Raw genomic sequence first — 20,017 nt, forward strand, 5'->3', positions numbered from 1 at the left:
ATAACATGAGGCTTAAATACTTTGAAGTCCTCTGACTGATAACACTACAGATAGGAAAAGCTTTAAATTTATCATAGACTTATCTTTTTATCTTACTAATGAAAGGAGGTTGCCTGGCCATTTGTTACTTAGACTTGCATTATTATTTCATCTGTGGGACAAATAAGCCAGGCCCATTCACTCATGGCTATTTAGAAGACTTGGCAGTGTCTGGAATTAAAACCTAGTCACGCTGCTTTTTGTCTTTGGCTACGATTACAAAAGTTAAGGTTTATCATGCGGTCTCCCTGGGTCCAAGCCACTCAAAGATTTGTTCAACAGGCCCTAAGCTCATTTCTTGAATTTGGCTTCATGGTATTTTGGACTGATATGATGCTATTATTTAGTGACATGACTTACCTTGGTTTTCTAGTGGGGCATAAAGTTTTAGTATTAACCTCATAAGCTCTAAAAACCCTAACTTCTGGTCTAACTTTAAAAACATATGCTGAGCTGCAGAAAACACTTTCTGAAGCTCTCAAAGATTACTGAAGATTGCTATTGCATGGGTGGCAGTAGAGCCTGCAGTCTTAGTGCCAACATGATATACTAGATATACACAGAGAGATAGCTATGAAATTAACAGGTTTCAGTGCGCCACAAAAAAAGGGGTTTTACCGTATTCGACTTCTGGTTGTAGGAGTGACTGATGCTGTAGGAGAAGATGAGAGTGACAGCTGTGGTGAGGTGGTACCCATTGCCATGAGAGATGCTGGAGATGCTCCATCAGGTGCACTGATATCCCGTTTGATTTCTTCACTACTTCTTCGAGAGACTAAGTGGGAAAATGTCCACATATTTATTAATTTGCAAACATGAAAACTTTTAAATTCATTCTTTCTCTCTGATAAGCATTAGTTCAGAAACCATGTATGGAAACTAATATATAATACTAGGCTTCAACATCTTTCTTGATACTTTCCACTTAGGAAATATCAAGGATTTAGATGGCACTATCAACATTTACGATCAAGACTGTATCTTGAAGCAAAGAAAATCTGATTAATAAATCTTAATGGAATATTGCTACTTCCATTTGAAGGATTTTATGAATGAGAAGACATTTAAACACCAAACCATTTAATTTTATTTGGTCCATGTAGTTATGTTGCTAAGCTTCAAGTAGTCAAGAAAAAAGATAATCAAAAACAGTCTAGAGATGACAGCTGTTTTATTTCCACTCAACTTTAACCGAGAATTGGCATGTATGTGATGCTCTGGACATTAATTAAGTATTGCCAGCAAGCAAATCAAAGATTGAACTGAGACCATTCAGCCACATTCCATAGAGCTTCCTTCATTTTATCAAAGGACAAACAGTTTTTCTTCCCAATGAAAGCACAAGCATTATGCTCTGTAAAACCAAATTTGGAATGGTTATGTTTTCTCTGCATGGAAGAGTTTCCAGTTAAAAGTATGAGGTTTGCCTTTTATATCCAAATAGTGACCACTGCTTATGTTTGTGCAAATCAAAGATATAACTCTCCATGTATATCAGAGACATTTTCTAATGACTCAGGGCAAGTACATTAGTTTATAAATGCTAGACACAAGAAGTTGGGAAAAAATACTTTTGGGTGGATTTTTTTTTTTTTAGGTGAAATCAAAATTATCTAAAACATTTTCTTCTTGAAACCATTTACTCAAATATAGGTGTTTTTAAAAAATATTTATCTCAAACTAATTCTGGCTGGTTTATAGAAAATACCATTTTCACAGTATCACACTATTTATAATATAAATCTTAAAGATTCATTTTTATAAGCCCTTGCTGATACAGAGATATAAGCTTGATAGTAAACTAACACTCTACATAAACTTCTATTTAGCAACTCTATTTTTAAAAAAACAAAGTTAAGATCCAATGTGCAGTAACCACTATGAGTAATACTGAAAAATATTTGTAGGTTATGCTAGTCACAAAATGGACTATTTTAAAATGATTCAAACATTCTTTTGTCCTACAGAATGGATAGAAGTTTTGCTACGTAATATGTGAAAATATTTATATGCATTAGATAATGCATATAATGATGCATTTGTTAGCTAAAAAGAAAAAAAATCTCCTATTTTAAACCATTGAAAAGAATTCTTTCCACAAACAAAAATGGAATTGTTTAGAGAAGAATAATATGCTCCTCTGCCTCATTCACTTAAAAATAAAATAAAAAAAATCCTACATCCAAGCAGTACAAGGTAACAGCCAGGAACAGTTTCTTTCCTCACATATACCTTGCACATCAAAATTATTTGTAATACAAGGAAAGGTGATGTAAGAGTCTACTGTTACATGCATGATTCATATTCATCCATCTGGTATGTCGGTGTAAGTCATATGTAGAACAATAAGGAGATGAGCAATTAAAAAAAAATCTCTTCAGTTCCACTTGATGCAATAAAATGGAATATTATTTTAGCATTGGAGATTAGTTTCTTTCCCCAAATATTTCAATAGAAAATTTGAACACTGAAAAATAAGCTATTCCAAATATCCAAATAGAAGGGTTTTTTTGACAAGAGCTCGATGGTCTGAAGACCAAAAGTTTTCTCTTGAAAAAATAAAGTATATATAAAGTACAGTGTTGAAATGAGAGTTCCTCATTTTACTAATAACCTAAAAAACGTGGTATTACCAGAAATAGATTTGGCACTTTCCATAGCGGGTACTCTTGGCAAAGATGCTGGCCTGCTGGTAGAAGATGTTCTCAACAAATGTTCTGGACAAAGAAAAAGAAGAGAGAACATCATTAACAAAGATTCCAGTGAAATATAAGACATTTAAGTATGAGTCATGAATATTGTCTACCAGTGCCTGAGTTTGGCTGGTTCAGTGAGAGCAACTGATTTTATCTGTATCAAAGAGAAGGCCTAAGTTTGCTCATTACCAATAAAGATCACTGTGAATACCTCATGACCTTCTTGATCCTTTTTCCCTAAGACTTCTTACTAACCCACTTGCCCTGGTCTATAAAAATGAGTTGTTAAACCAAAAGGCTGAGCAAGGAATCTCCATTTAGCACATGACCAAAAATATTCAATATGGCATTCACAATGTGAATTGGTAAAGCAGATTGTTTTGTCCCTTGTGTGACTTTTTCCCCTTTGGTTTGTTGGGTTTTTTAATTTTTTTTAAATAAAAACATGGTTGGGTTTTTTTCCTCCCCCATGCAGTGAAGTCAAAAAGGTGCCTTTACATATTGTAGGGAAAGATGAGTTCTGCTTACTGCCAATGAATAAAATCAAACTACAACAAAATTCATTTTCTGTGGCATCAAATCAAAACTACTTCCTATTATTAAAGAAATATTCCTTCAAATAAAACCTTTAGACTGCAAACAAAAGGTTTACATACTCCTATGCAGAAACACTAAGAAGGCAGTAATTTGAATACAACCCCCCATGAAAATCAAGAATGAGGATTAAAAAAAGTGAGACTCCATTCATTAGTTGAAAATATGACATAAGAAACAAATTGCTATGGAGATATTTTAAAAATATATGTGGTTGTAAACAGGAATTCCATCTGGCACATTGTCTATTTTAATGCAGTCCTGCTCCTGCATTAACTGACTATAATAAAAACACAAAAACTATATAAAGCATGCCACTCACTTTGTGTTTAAGCTTATGTCTACCCATGAACTCTGTAACAATTAAAGAATCCTAAACTATCTTCTTGGAAAGGCATTTCAATATTCCTAAAAATACCAGTTTCTAAAATTAAAACTCCAGCTGCATTGTACAAATAACCTCAATATGCATTCAACAAAAGCAAGAAGGAAATCTGGCACATACAGACTATTATGAAGTGCTACCCAGAAAAAAACCCCAAAAAACAAACCCCAAAAAACAACCCTTTAGAAAGCATCAGAGCTCGGGAATACCAAATTGAGAGGAAATATTCAGCCTGGAGTCATATGGTGATTATCTTGAGAAACATCTACAAAAAACCCAACCCCTAAAGCAGGCATAAATCAGAGAGTTACACCCAACACATGATAGCCATTCATTCTCACAGGAAGAGCACATTGTGAACAGTGTTTTGAGAGACAAAACAAAGTTCACAGAACAGGGAAATATTGGGAAACAGATAAATCAACACTCAATTCCATTCAATTTTTTCATCTGGCTTCTGAAGATTCAATACTTAATGAGTTTATATTTTATTCTTCACATGCAATACAATGCCAACCATCATCCTTGTTTCTTTTTGGGGGGAAAACAGCCAACAAAACCAACCTCAGCATACATAATGTAACCCCAGAGGTGTGTATTTTTAATATCTGGAAGACAGCTGCAAGACATGACCCTGAAATCAACTTGTCTTGATTTTGCAAGTGATCTCAGTTATGCACACACTAAAAACTCTCAGAATAATGCCAATACATCAGGATGCAATCATGGTTTTGTTAAAAACTCAAAAAATTTCTTTATGATATGCCGCCGTGTATGATGTAATAAAAACTTGAACTTGAAATATTCTATGATTCTACAAAAATATTATGGTAATAAAAATTATATAGTATGATAATACTTTGGATACTAAACAATATGAAATACAATAAAAGTATTAATAGCATTGCTAAAAACAAAGTTTAAATGAACTTGGATCAATACCTTGAACAGGGATTTCAGCATAGCTTGGTCTTTTGTCTGTAAGAGTAGCAAGAGGTTTTGAAGCTGAGATTGGTCCACTTATAGAATGCCTCTGAAATGGAAAAATACTTGTGTCAAACAGAATCTGAAGGTAAAAAACAAATATGGAACTGCAGAATCAGTTTTAGAAACTTAGATATGACATTATTACTGGTTTAAAATAACTAAAAAAAAATAAAAAAATAAAAGGACGTTTAAAATACTTAGTGAAGAAGGGTGTGTCCTCTTTACATGTTGCTTTCTGTCAATCTGAATGTATATACACACACTATGCATTGATATTGTAACATTTATGTCTTCGAACTTAAACCTGTTCATCAAACCAATGTTGCAAATTAAGGTTGTGAGTTCTCTCGCAGTTTTTGCATTAATTTTCACCTTCATTTATATTTTGTTTGTACAAACCTGTTCTTGTTAAACTTGATGTGTTTATTTAAACTAATACAACCTCCTACATGTCGCCAAGATTTCAGTGCTTGATTTGTGTAATTAACATATGCCTTTACAGCTTTGTGGCTTTTCCTGGAAAATTAGGATAAAGGTGTATTGGGTGTAGTGACATAAACTACCCTTTGCTAAGAAAAGCCTTACTGAAAATCTGTTTTTTAATCAGAATGTCAACAGCTTTTGTTACCACCTATTTAACTGAGATGCTCTGTGAACAACTAAGAGACATTTTGTTAAGTATTTGTCAAATACATAATAAAATACAAATATAATTATATTTTCTTTCTAAGGTCACTTTAATTTCTGTTCTGCTCTAAACTAGCTACGAAATGAATTTTTTCAAGTTTTACCTAAAATATTTAGCAATGCATGGCTTCTATCAGCTTGAACTATGAGTACACGATCACACATGTGTTAAGTCTTGCGCACAATAATTAACCAGTGGATAGCACTGAAATAAGTATTTTAGTATCACACAAATGAACTGTACTGTGCAATAATTACCCGTACACTTACTGAAACTCATATTCAGTTGCTGAAGACTCAGGGAAGACCATCCACAATTATCTCTTTTAGAAATTAATTATTTCAGAGAGTGTATTGCAAATTATAGTACATTCTTTATTCACCCTGTCCTTTCTATTAGATTACTATATTTAATCACAATCAGTCCAGTAATGTGTTTATCCTGAAAATTCTTTCAGCTCTCCATCTGGCCCAAGATTAGATGAGAAAGTTAAATGAGCCTTATGTTCATAAGATAATAAAGGTCAGATGTTTCTCATGCCAAATCATGTAGGCAAGACAGACAAATCCAAAATTGTGATTAAAAAATTTAACAGTATATACTTCGCAGCATCCTGTAGCACAGGCAGAATTACAGGGCTGCCTTTTCACCATTTAGAGTCAAACTACAGTTACACTTTTGGGCTAGAAATCAAACGGAGACAACAGTTGCCAACCATCTAAGAATCTAACTCCAAAACATAGCATGAAGAATTTCATCGCTTTATATATCATAAGTCCTGCATGTACAATACAAAGATTATTCCTTTAAACATGCAGATGAAAGTGCCTACAACAGCTTCTCATAAGAACTAGTATTTCAAATTTGCATTAAATTTAAAGTACACTTCACCCACTTAGGAATTTTTTTTTTAAGTAAGGGACAAGGATGCTATCAAGGTGAGAGGCTCCCTGCCAAAAAAGGAAACCACTATAATAGAGTTAGATAACGAGGTTAAAAGAAAAACATTTTGTCATTTTGTCTAGCTTTGGGATTGTCATTACAAAGACAGCATAGTAACAGGAAACAAAGGTATGTACAGAGCAGGCACAGCGCTGGATAATCATACACCTTTATCACTTTCTCAGCTTCCAGATATCACTTTAAAACAAACATCCTTTACGGATATTGTCAGAAAGTGGTCTTATTACTCAACTGATAACTTACTGTGTACTGGTCTTGTCTCCTTGTTATAAAATGAACTGTTTGTCTTCTTACTCCTGTTGACACTGCAGTCAGGACTTACTTTCACTGTTGCTAGTTCCTTATTACATATCTTACTATTACAACTACCAGTAGTAACGTAGTGACTAATACACAGCATATTAGAGGAAAATGAACCAACTAATGTTTATCTAGTTCCACTTGGCAATATCTATATAATAATAGTGCACAAGTCTCTTGGAGAATATTTTTTTCTGAAACACATGACAAGTGTTAGAAACTTTCTGCTTCACTGAGCTTTTGCCTAATCTGCAGATCCTCATTTCACTTACAAAACAAAACACATCTGATGTCCAAACATGTATGGATCTTACCAATCCCTTTATAAATACCTTTTTTTCTACAATCAGAAATACATCCTAAAACTCGCTCAATTGCTAAACACCATTTGTCATTTACACTAGTGTTCAAACTCATCGACGCTAAATGAAAGGATCAAAAGTTCAGAGGAATCGCATGCTTTTGAGGCTATTCATGAAGGCCGCTAATGGGATAGAAATTACTAAAGATGCTTTGCAATCTGTGATCCTCCTCTTATTCATTCTACATTGAGTTCTAGCAGAAAAAAATGCTAGAAACTTTAAGGACTACATTTGATGAGGTTATAAAGAAAACTGTTCAGAGAGTTAAATAACATGTTTTTACGTAGTAGTCTTTGTGTAACACAATTATGGTAACAGATAAAGTTAAAATTTCTAAGATCAACAGTTACTTTCTCACAGCCATTCTTAATTTGAAGATAAAAGTTTCTGCTAACTACTGAAGACTCTTTTCAGGTTTTGGTTTTTTTGTTCATTTTTTTGTTTGTTTGGTTTTTTTAATATGAGTAACAACTCCAGAAGAGGAACCATCACACAGGTGAGACAAAAAAGCAAAAGAGGACGAACACCTGACACTTCAAATTTGAGGCAGAACTATGGCAGTATGAGCTAATCCCTTAACTCCAATTATTTTGCTTCTGACTCTTCATCCTTGCATCTGTTGCTGGCTATGGAAGGAAACATGACCTTCAACCACTACCAGGCACCTATTCCTGATCACTTTGCACTTCAGTACATACTTCAACGAAGTACTTCATGTCAATGTACTTACACATGGCAATTTCAAAACACAGTTCTTCACATATTAAGTAGTTAAGAAATGGAAGTCTGACACTGAATGGCTTCGAGCCTGAAAGTTTATATGCTCAAAGCAAAGCAGGACATTCAGTGGTGATCAGCGAATCTGAAGCCACATTTACTTCAGAGCGCCCTCCAGCCGTGAAACAGAAAAAGAAAGTACTCTGGGAAAGCTGCAGATATGCTTCCTTGCCCTTATATTCCTCCCTAGGCATCTGCTTTGGTCACTCCCAGTGGCATACCAGACCAGCTAAGCTTTGGGCTAACCCAGAAGGGTTGTTTTTACATTCTGAAGAGCATTCTCTTCATACCTCTCCTCCTAAATTGTTTTGCACTGTAAGCACTATGGTAAATAACAGTTATGTTCCACTGCAGGCTTGGACCTGAACCCAGAAAGGGTTTTGTTTGTTTGTTTTCAGTTGCAAAAATATATCCAAGAATGTATCTCCCTATACATACACATATTACTGTAAAGAAAAACAAACAAAGCAAACAAAAACTCTCCAAGACTGAGGAAATTCCTGACATGGTCCAACACAAAAATGAAGTGACATGCATAATCCAGAGAGGGCACATGTTCATAGAATCATAGAATGGTTTGGGTTGGAAGGGACCTCAAAGATCATCTAGTTCCAACCCCCCTGCCATGGGCAGGGACACCCTCCACTAGACCACGTTGCCCAAAGCCTCATCCAGCCTGGCCTTGAACACTTCCAGGGATGGGGCCTGCACAGCTTCTCTGGGCAACCTGTTCCAGTACCTCACCACTCTAACAGTAAAGAATTTCTTTCTAACATCTAATCTAAATCCACAGCTCCTTCAGCTTAAACCCATTACCCCTTGTCCTGCCACTACACTCCCTGATAAACAGTCCCTCACCATCTTTCCTGTAGGCCCTTCAGGTACTGGTAAGCCGCAATTAGATCTCCCCAGAGCCACCTTTTCTCCAGGCTGAACAATCCCACGTCTGTCAGCCTGTCCTCACAGGAGAGGTGCTCCAGCCCTCTGATCAGCTTCATGGCCTCCTCTGGACTCGCTCCAACAGCTCCATGTCTCTCCTGTACTGGGGCCCCCAGAGCTGGACGCAGTACTCCAGGTGGGGTCTCACAAGAGCAGATGTTGATGCATCTGTACCTGGAGAATCTGTTTTACAACCAATCCATCTTACTATAATGTCAAAATTGTGCCAGTTTCTCAGTAGGTGCCCATGTAAATATTTCCACTGTGACGGCATTTAAAAGCAACTGAGATTAATGATAATAAGCACTGCAATACCCATGCAGAGATCAACCCTTCCACCTTTACTTAAGATCTTAAACCATGGGGATGACTTCTATAAGGTTGGAGCCGATAGGCCAACTCACATAGTGACTAGTTATTAAAATCACACTTTTCAATTGCAAGAGAGCAAAAACTACAGACAGGAAAAGATGATGAAAATTGTTTTTTGAACCCAAAGCCCTTCTCTCTTGAGCAGAAAATATTCTTTAAATGCAATTTACATAATTGAGGTCACAAAACCCATTGCCTTCTGGATAATACAAATACTTTCAAGAAAACCACCTATCTTCAAAAACACAATAGAAGCCATTTTCATTTATACGCCCTCCCCTTTGTTTTTCAGGTAATGTTTCCCACTAATGAGTATCCAGCTGTTAATGACTTGGTTCTATACCAGAAGCAGAATTCAAAATTCAAGTAATTCTGGCAGATCAAGAACATCAACACAAGAGCTGTAAACCTGAGCAAGTTTGCAGTTATTTTAAGATATTACTTCGGTTCATGGTTAATTTACAGGTAAATAAAGTGAAATAAAGCCCTAGGCTTCATTCAAAAAGTCTTCTGTCTGCCAAAGCTTTGGTTTAGTCTTTTAGAACATGAGATTAAGTGTGCCTCTTCCTAAAACAGCACAGAAATTAAGAGAAAAATAAAGACAGATCAATAGGAACAAAGCATCTGTCAGAGAACTTGTCACATTTAACTACTTTAGAAAACTGCTGTCAAGAGCGACTCACTCTTTTCACTCATTCCCTCTTAAATGAATAAAAGCTGCACTAGTCTGAGCACAGGAGAACAGCCAGTCTGTTCCAGGTATTGTTTCTAAGGCACTAAAACCCAACATGGATATAGATTCTTCAGGTCACACTGAGAGGATTTATTACCAAAACATTATGCTGACCTATAGTAAAAATCAAATCATGCTACTTCTGGTTAGTAGTATCTTGAAGGCAATAGGAGACTTACTGACATTAAAGGAGTAAAACACATAGTACATTCTTTGATTTTTCTCTGTGTATCTGGTCCCATCTGCTTTGTCCTTAAGCTCACTGGCTTTTACCAAAAATCTCACTTCATGCAGCTAGTGTGATAATAAAAACCAGCAATGATCTACAAAGCTGAACATCAGAGTACTGATGATGCAATCTTAGCGTACCTAGGCTCCTGTGGCAGCTGAACAAACGGACAAAGCTTCAGAGGGGACAGGACAAAATACACGATACAATCACCAACTGGTGAAACTCAGTCAGTACAAAGTGAACAAAGATAATCAATTCACAATGATTTCACTCCTCTCTGGTCAGGTCTGATATAAAAAGCCTGTGCAACATGGGATACATTTACACTGATGATTGCTGACAGATTATGCACAGATCTCAGTCCATTGCCCGAAGGGGATTACTACTGTTTCCGTGCCAGGCACAGGACCAAGAACTGACAAACAGCAACTCTAAAACTAAGGAATGTAGATAAAGTTTTCCTCCCATGCTTCTCAGCGGCACAGGAATAGTAATGGTTGGGAATATTTAACAAAAACTTCCAAATTATGCCAAATCTTCTATTTACAACATGGTTCTCAGTGAAAGACTCTTTTGTTAGACTGAACATTTTAGTAATTACTGAGGCAACATTTTATCATTATTTCCCCATAAAGTCAGCCAATATTTGTATATTACCACCTGTAGTTTCACATGGTCTTCTTCACAAAGGATTGAGTGCAGTCATAAAACACCTACCTGCATAGGGGATACAGCAGCAGCCGGGGGAGTTTTCATGGGACTTGGGCTCAGGGGAGTGCGAGGAATTGCGGCAGCAGCAGCAGGGCTTGGAACTAGCAGAAACACAGAAAGGAAGCCATCGTAAGCATTGCACTGTTTTGCAAGGAAACAGGAGACTGGCTGTTACAGCAAACTCTCGCCCTGTACTTTACATTACTAGTTTTACCAGATCACATCTTTCAGAATTTCAATTAGTAACTGACTGCAAAATCATTTAAAACTATGCCTACACATTTACTCCTCTGTAATTACATTCATTTTCTGTCTTGAATATATCACCCACGGTAAAAACATAAGTTTACTGGGGGCGGACAAGGCTAAGGTGCAGGATACGGTTACGCTGGCAGATGTAAATGATGGCATTACTAGTTCTCTGATCTCCAGATAATTAAAGAGATGGTAACAAGCTCCTGCGTCTGCCAGTAATGCAAGAAAGATAACCGATTTCACCTGCTTCTCCTTTCTAGTTTCCAAAGTCCACAGGTACTAGATATTATATCTCTGAAATTCTGGGATTAAACAAATAACATAATAATACATAGAAATGTACGAAACCAGAAAAATAGTGAATTGGTGAATCAGTCATCTGATTATTTAACAGCATGATTACACATGAATGCCAAGATATTAGTCTGAAATAAAAGATTAAAAAGAAGGGAGAGGGGATTTATCATTTTACCAAACTAACTCTGGCAAGAAAGCACCTTTATCCAATAACAGATTAAAAAACCACCCTAAATTAACACTAGGAAAGTAAAAAACTGTAAATACCTATGAACAAAGTGAACAAGCATGGAAATAGAACCACTTACAGAATTGCCAAATAATCCAGAGACGCTTCTATACCCTAACAAATTTTCAGGTTACAAACAATTGAAAGTACATTTGCCATGCACAGTACAGTACCATAAGTCTCTCTGGTAATACAGTCTACTTCCAGCCAAGCCTTTTTACATCAGAGACTTACAGTGACATTATTGTAAATGAAATTCAAAACCCAAAGACCTGGTGAGGGAAATATTTTAATCCATACAAGATCACATATGCAGTCAAAGCTAAAACCCAAGTGTTTCTCATTTCAGGATAATTACTGGGATTCTTTATTCTGCTCAGCTATAGAGAAGGACAACAGCACCTGTTTCCACAATGAGAATTATAGCAAAGTCCATTGTCTCAACAGTGAGATCCTTTTCATTTTTGAAAATATTCCCTCTATCTTTTAATAGGTGATACTTGCTAGACCTTATTTTTAACTTTCATCAGCACTTTGACTATAAGTTATTAAAAGAAACAGACTCAGCTATAGCATGGCTTTTAGAATGCTTAATTTGGCACATTAAATTCACATTTTAGTAACAAGGCTGAAATCAGCTGTGCTTCCAGCTATAATTATGTGTGTAATACGTATTTGTATTTCTAGTATACGGGAGCATTGAATCAAAGCATCTAGCATGTAAGTCATTGGCAATGTGACAGTAAAGAAAAATATAAAGACAAGACAAAAAAAGGATGCCTGCATTTAACTGCAGTGAACAACCTGTTGTGCAATCAAGTTGAGGTTGGTTTGTTTCAACCATCACTTATAGGTCATGACAGTACAATAAAATATCTTAACGTTGCATTAGCTAAGCCATTAGAAGTGTCCATGTCAAGATACGCAAAATCATAACTTGGTGCAGTACTACCCTGGGTTGAAAATAATTACCTTGGGAGGCACTGTCAAATGACTTGATGAGCGTTTTTACAGTAGGAGTTGGCTCTGAGGAGGTGGATGATCTGCGACTCAGGCCCATTCCTTGTCTCAGAGCTGCCAAATCTCTCTCTACAGCATTCATGTAATTGTACACTCGGCCACGTTCCTCTTCCTGCCTGAAATCAATATGCAGCCCATTTAAGGCATTTAAAAAACATTTTAACATGCAAAGTCTTAAAAAAAATCAACACAAATTTGAAGCCAAATTAAAATCTATGGTCCAAATTGGTCATTACATTAACCTAGTTTTCTTTCCACTGTAATTTAGAAATAGATTATCAACCTAAATTATCACTGTAAGTTCTTACTATTTGTCAGCAAGAGAGCTTAAGCACCAAGTGAAAAGTCTATCAAATCAATATTTGATTTAAGGCCTAATTCCTGCTCCTATGTCTCAAAAAAACACACGGATGGAAAAAATTGAGCCTTAAGGATTTCACCATTTCATTTGAAAATAATCAGCTCAGACAGGAGAATTTTTTTTTCCACCTGCCTAAAGAGAAAACAATTTAAATGAATACTAAGGAGGTAAGAATACATTTCTGGCACACATCTTTAGGCAGTATATGAATCAAGGTAAAAAAAAATAATCAGATTTTTAGTACAGAATATTTATGGTGGTTATCGTATTCAGTGTCACTCACAAAACAAGAATTGTTTGAAGCACCCTATTTTCTACAGTCTGCAATAATTAAACATTGACTGATTTTTGCTTCAGACACTGTAATAGACTTTCCTAACACCTTCCCTCCAATACAGTAGCTATACCACTTCCAAGGAATCTGATTCAGTTGCCTTTGTTCTTTGTCTACAGAGAATCAAATGTCAAAAGATGCTTGTGTGTAATAATGAATATACTGACTGGAATGGGCAAGCCAGTTCTACCTTCAAAAGTGCAACTGTAACCTCAAAGGTTCACTTGCAAGCAGTAATTGAACAATTACAATTCTGGCTGAAATGTATTAGTAAGAATTTTCCATATTACTTAGTTTGGTGATCTTACTTCAGGTAAGATGTCTTACGCCTACCACTCATCCATCCAGATAATTTTCCATTTTCAGTGTAACCAGTCTGCTCTTCCTACCATCAGCTTTTCTCCAAGTTCCATAGCCTGCATTATCTTATATCCTACTGGATGCTGGGTTAAGTGTAATGTATCCTATAAAACACCCATCCATGTGGAAAAAAATTGTTCAATATATACACATCACAAACATCATTACTGTAATTGTAAGCTATACATGTATTCAATCCCTAGAGACAATGTAGTCAGGATTCAAATGGTGCTGTCCAAGATGTTCCTGTTCTACGGATTTGAGGACTTTAATACTTCTGAAGGACATATAACTCACTTTCTAAATAACTGTAGCACCTAATTCAAGCTACCATACATCACAGTTTGAATTACTGTTATTAAAAATGTTTTTATACACAAAATATTTCTAATTATTCCCAGAAACAATTACCAGTGGAAAGAAAACAGTACAAGATATATGCAGAATTAGACAAAGATTTCTTCTCAAGTAAAAATCCACCTGTATTTTTAACCATACCAAAAGCCTTGGGTGTAATAAGAAGTACTGATGATGGTACAGAAAAGCCAACACTGCTTGTTTTTCACAATGAGGGAATTTAAATCATGTCCAGCTGTTAAATGGGAAAAATCCTCCACTTCAACCTGGTTTTGCAAAACTGAGTATTCTTGGATGGGTTAAGTATACGGTATAAAGAAACAAATATTGTTCTTATAAGTTTACCTATTTTGACCTCTGAAGGCCTGCATAAAGCCACTTGTTGAAATACAGATCCTCACAGTGAGAGGATTTACGAACTTCTGGAAACTGAATAGTAGTTAAGGCACTAGATTTCCAAAACTGTACCCCCCCATCAAAGCGACAATATCCCTGTTGTCTTTTGCATACTTGCGTGACTTTATTTCCTCCAACTCTTTAGTGAGCTTCTCATTTTTCTCCTGAGCTTCATGTAATCTGCGCTTCAGGTCTCCTATCTCTTCCTGGGCCTCAGACTTTATATCATTTGCTATAACCACTGCAGTCTGTAGATCAGCCTGGAACTGACGCCATTCTGCTGACTCCTCCTAGAAGTAAATAAAACTTTAAATTGAAAGCAGCAGCAAGATTTTTTAAGTTAAAAGTCATCCTTATTATTCATAGCTTCCCTATGCTGTTACAGGAAACAAGTTACAGAAATGACAGAGGCAGTCATCTCTGGCATTAGGCACAACCTAACTTACAAGTTAAATTGAAGAAGTTTTGCTGGAAATAACTAGACCTACAAAGTTCTTTTCTAGAAAGAAAGAAAATGTTCAAAGTGGAGGGGAAAAAATTTAATATTAAACTATGCATCAGAAGACACAGGAACATTTTCTCCCAAGCCAACACCATACCTTTGTGACACTGAGAATTTCTCAGAAGTTATTTCTTTAGTGTCCATGGGTTAGTAAATATGTTCCCATATGATGCCTATCTCTCAGAAATAATTATTTTAATGGTATTACATCTAATCATATTACCTTTTCACAAGTTCATATGCAGGTTTTATGACATTCCAAGTTTAGAATTTATGGAGTTTTTAGGTTTTGACCTACCCGGAGTCTCCTGTGAAGATTCTTTATCTCTCTTTCCATGTCATGCTTTTGGTCCTGAAGTTTTTTAACTGTATCTGGAAAGAAAGTCAAATTCTCTGTAAGATCTTAGTCAGGGATCTATTTACTTAAGGAAAAAAAAAAAAAAAAAAGAAGAGTAACTGAAAAAAACCCTGCAAATGCTTTTAAAAACTTACACAGAGAATACATTTTTATAACCAAAGCCACCTGGAAAAAAAATAGTATGAGCAGAAATAATTTGACAGAAAATGTCAATACAGAGATATCAGGGGGTGGGGGTGGTATGTGTGTGTTTCCCTCTTCAAACATAAGCTGCAGCTACATGAAGCCTTTTGATTCACAATTTATTCCCTGCCAGAAAAAAATTGACATAACATTCACAGCCATGCCTTGAACAGGGATAAATTTCTACTGATGTACTCAAGAATCTTACATTCTTGTCTAGCAAGCTACTATTTGAAGTTGAAGCAAGCTATATTTACAGCAAAGGGACAAACAGTCTGTGAGATCATGTTATGAAAGAGATGGTCCCCTAAATCTGTCAGCAGCTATACAAAAGGGTATGCAGCTTGATCACCACCAACTCCTCATGTGGCGTCTGACAGACTGGCTACTGCAATTATTATTCATTTGTTACTTTATTCAATACACAAGGACAACGTGATTGATTACTCCATTCTTATAAGTAAGCAACTAATGAAGAAGAACACAGCATAAATTTCTAATCAGTGTGTCACTTCACTGATCGTTGGATTCTAGGATGTTTTATTTCTACAGCATCATGTAGCTATTTCCAAACTGCAAAAATGATGGGCCAACTGACTGAATGCAGGTGGTTTTTTTTCAGGTTCATTATTCCAAGAGCTGCTGGAAACAAATATTTTTCCTATATATTAGCAAGGCTCTTTCCACAAAAAGATTGAAGGTGCCTAATACATTTAGGCTGTTCAAAATACAAACTCTTAGCAAAAAATCTATGGAACTGCATAATAAATGTTTGAATAGTCAGAAGATAGGTATATACAATCATAGAAACAGATTGATACAGTAAAGTTTTGTGGCTCTCATTCCCTAACATGAAAAAAACCTCCAACTTTCCAGTGCTTTTATTTGGATCTCAGGTCTCAGGAAAACCATTAAACCAGGGTTTATTCAAAGTCACTTGTTCTGCCAATACCTACCGGTGTCTACCCAAGTAAGCATATACCTGCGGTACTCCTGGTCTTTTGTCAAAGGGCTTAACAATAAAAATGAAGCTATGGCAGGCTACATGGAAATTAGTAAGCATTTAAAAATGTTTAAATCAGATGTAACAATGACTAAGAACAGATTTCTGTGATTAAGCTGATTTATGCTCATGTGTACATTCAGAAGCCTCAACTATGCTCATAAGAACATTTCAATTTTTCAGATATGGAATTTCTTTTGGTTTCTTCATCAGAAGAAATTCTTGAGTTTTGATTTGCCTCAACAGTCCCAAGTACAGAGGCTTTTAATGCCACAGCTAATTTCTTTACAAGAATGATATGAACCTCAGTTGGCCTGAAAACATGATAACCTTTCAGGCTTGGAAAAGTTGAAACACTAAAATTAGACAGATACTTCTGCATTTAACTCCTCCTTACAAGACTGCACACTAAGATGCATCCAACTGATCTTTAAGCTTTGAAGATAATCCCAACAGAGTGGGCCACTCAAATCTCATGCTACCATGATATTTAAGCAAAGCCCTCCAATTTTTAGCCTGTCTCTGCATACACAACTTGTTCGAGCTAAAGTCAGCGCTGAGATGCCAGCTTCAGGTCAAAGTAATAAAAGTTGCTCCCACTCCCCACCCTTTTTTCCTTTAAACACATGCTAAAAAAGTCCACCACAAATTAGATAACTTTCAACAGTGATAGCAAGTCAACATGCCCTAAAGAGCTTCTAGTAGTATTTTGAAATAAAATCTAGTGGATGACCATTTTCTTTTTTAAAGACAGTTCAAAGAAAATGTGTTTTTAAAAATACAATTTGTTCTCCTACTAAAAGCAAGCTATAGTTCATCTAAAAATAACCCCAAACCAGAAACTATAAATGCATCCAGCGCTAAAGCTTGTGTAATGCCATTGTTTTGAGCTGAGATATGAAACGCACCATTAAGTTTTAGTATATTTATGCTTTGAAGTAAAACACAATGGTCTGAATATTCTGCAGTTACTATAAACAATACAGAGCACTTTACAGTAGTTGCTGGAAACAGTCTTCTCCTCCAATCAATCGAAGGGATTAAAAAAAAAAAAACTGAAAAAAACTACCAAATTGCAACTGAATTTGAAATGTAGTGAGAAATTAAGACTAAAATAAGTGATTTCACCTGTTATAGCCTGAACTTCATTCTTCACACTGTGCCACCACTCTCAGCCTGAAAATTCAAGTAGTCAAAGTAGGTAGACAGGCAGCAACTCTCTACAGCTGCCTGATGGTATCCTTCCTTTCTGCATCCTCACAACCTCCATGATTCTTCTCTAACACACACAAACCCTTTCCACCTGTATGTGCTGCAACTTTCAGTATGGTAGGACAGGCACTTCACTTCTGCCATTATCCAGTCTCCTCCTTTTAAGGAGCATAGACAAGAAAGAGGATTGAGATAAAAGGAAAAGTAACTGTTGTTTGGGGTAAGTGAAGAACAAGGAGACCATTCTGATGAATGAATAGGATAATCAAAAATGGCAAATCAGCAAGCTGCTTGTGTTTTACTGCAGGATTCAATTATGTCTACATTTTATAAAACTACATTGATTTAAATCACAGTTTGACAAGTCCTTGCTTTTTAAAAGGTAGAAAAATAAATTATGGGAAAGGCAGACTACAAATGATAAAGAAAAACATTACAAGTTGGGCTGGAGGTGGGAGGAAGAAACTAAGAAAACACTTGAATTTTGTAAGGCTGCCAGAGAAAAAAGTATCACTGTATTCTGTATCTGTAACTCTTACTAATTACAATTAGCAATTAGAATTTATCACTACGAAATAAAAATGAGTATCAACATTCATTTAATTTCAATAGTCTCTGGAGGATAAAAAAAAAGAAAAAAGAAAAAAAAGAATTACAATATTCAGACATGCATACTAGTTTCAAAACATGACACTACAATTCCTGATAAGCAATGCTAAATCAAGTAATCCCAACACAGGCAAATCCACAGTGGGCATTCTTGCAGTTTTTTGTATTAATTACATTGGTTTGCCTTATACTAGGATAGCATTTCAATTTTTAGCATAGAAATGGCTATCCCAATACAATCACATCTATACAGAGTAGTGTCAGCATTACAGTTAATTTAAGACTTATATAAGGAAGAGGCACTGCTTACAAATATACCAAAGCTCAGGCAATGTGCATGTCAGTCTTGCTTTTGAGTTCATCACTGTCAGACAATAGCTCTATGCAGCAAGAAAGCTGAATTTAAGAGTCAACATTAGCAAAAAAAAACAACCCCAAACCCAAACCCAAATCGTACTAACAATTAGAAAACTAACATCCAATTGACTTTCCCAACACTGGCAGAAAAAGTCTAAATATGGCAACGTAACAATTTAGTTTCACAACTGCTGTCAAGATCCTTTTCAAAATGAGATATAGTGGAATTAAAAACCAACGCCGTCAGCTCCATAAGAACTATTTATTCACTGAACTTCAGATATATCAACCTTCTTGCTTACCTACCCTTGTCCAAAAAATGTACTGACTGAAATAGTTATGGACTAAGAGAACTGATATGTTTAGTACACGTACCTTCTGCTAAATGAACATGCAATGAGTATTTTCAGGCTTCAGAAGAAACATCTCACAATTCATAAGCTAACCTACAAATATCAATTTTTTGCATATCAGGAGACAAAGTTATCTGAAAAAATTTCCCCACAAACTCTTATTCACTGCTTGGAAGAATAATAGGTTTCTTTTTTCCCCCTTAGTCATCGAAGTTGACTAATGCGACAGCTTGGCTACCTGACTACTGAAAGTTTTTCTCAAAGCCAGAAACGAAAACCCGAGCAAACACGCCATCTAGTGCAATGCCTGCCTTCCCTGCCAACTTCCAGCCTGCCCTGCTTTGCCCTCTCCCAGTCCCTCACCTCCACTCCAGTACCTACAGACTCATCTCAACTACAGTTTTTTTTTATCTCAGTGCCCTAGAGATGATATAAAACAGCCAGGTTATTTTAATATTTCTTAGACTTTTTTAGATACAACACAGAATCACTAGGCTTAAAACTCCTTGTCCCACCGGTAGTCAGTTCAGCTGCCACTGACTACAGGTCCTGTCACACCTGGATGGACATCAGGAACATGCTGTATGTTTTTTAATCAATGCAATTTACATCCTACTGTCCACATCAAAGAGATCCCAGTTTTTGCAGGCAGACATATTAATAGCTAAAGTGTGACCATTCAGTATTCAGATTACTGTGAAAAATGTTTCATAATATGTTCGTTATGCTTCTTTTTGGTGTTTGGAAAGGCCACAATGAAGTGTGCCCTAAGTAGTAGTGCTAGAGCATTTCACATTTCTACATTACTACTTAGTGTTGATTAACCATTAAAATGAATGAACACTCACCACCTCATCTATGAAGCATCTTTCTCCTAACTGTAAAGTCTATGTTTTGTGAGTTCTTTAAGTGATAATTTTTCATCACTTATCACTTGTAATTTATCAGTTGTCTTGCCACTTTCATTCACTCAGTAACTTTGCTATTAGGCAAATTCTCTCCTTTAGGCGTGGGTTAGATTTCCCCATATTTTAAAATCTAAAATAAAAGTTC

General features: G+C 35.9%; 1 protein-coding gene across 2 annotated transcripts in view; it reads right to left on the minus strand.

Moving 5' to 3' along the window:
• SPECC1L (sperm antigen with calponin homology and coiled-coil domains 1 like) overlaps positions 1-20,017 on the minus strand; it is a 73,400-nt gene that overhangs the window by 25,197 nt on the left and 28,186 nt on the right. For both annotated transcript variants that reach the window (XM_075770049.1, XM_075770050.1), the window contains exons 6-12: positions 15,188-15,261; positions 14,502-14,677; positions 12,532-12,695; positions 10,785-10,879; positions 4,657-4,747; positions 2,673-2,756; positions 658-814 (exon numbers count right to left, since the gene is read on the minus strand). In XM_075770049.1, coding sequence (XP_075626164.1) covers positions 658-814; positions 2,673-2,756; positions 4,657-4,747; positions 10,785-10,879; positions 12,532-12,695; positions 14,502-14,677; positions 15,188-15,261 — 841 coding nt within the window. The remainder of the gene's footprint in view (positions 1-657; positions 815-2,672; positions 2,757-4,656; positions 4,748-10,784; positions 10,880-12,531; positions 12,696-14,501; positions 14,678-15,187; positions 15,262-20,017) is intronic.

Source organism: Balearica regulorum, chromosome 17 (genome assembly GCF_011004875.1).
Source record: "Balearica regulorum gibbericeps isolate bBalReg1 chromosome 17, bBalReg1.pri, whole genome shotgun sequence".
NCBI lineage: Eukaryota > Metazoa > Chordata > Aves > Gruiformes > Gruidae > Balearica > Balearica regulorum.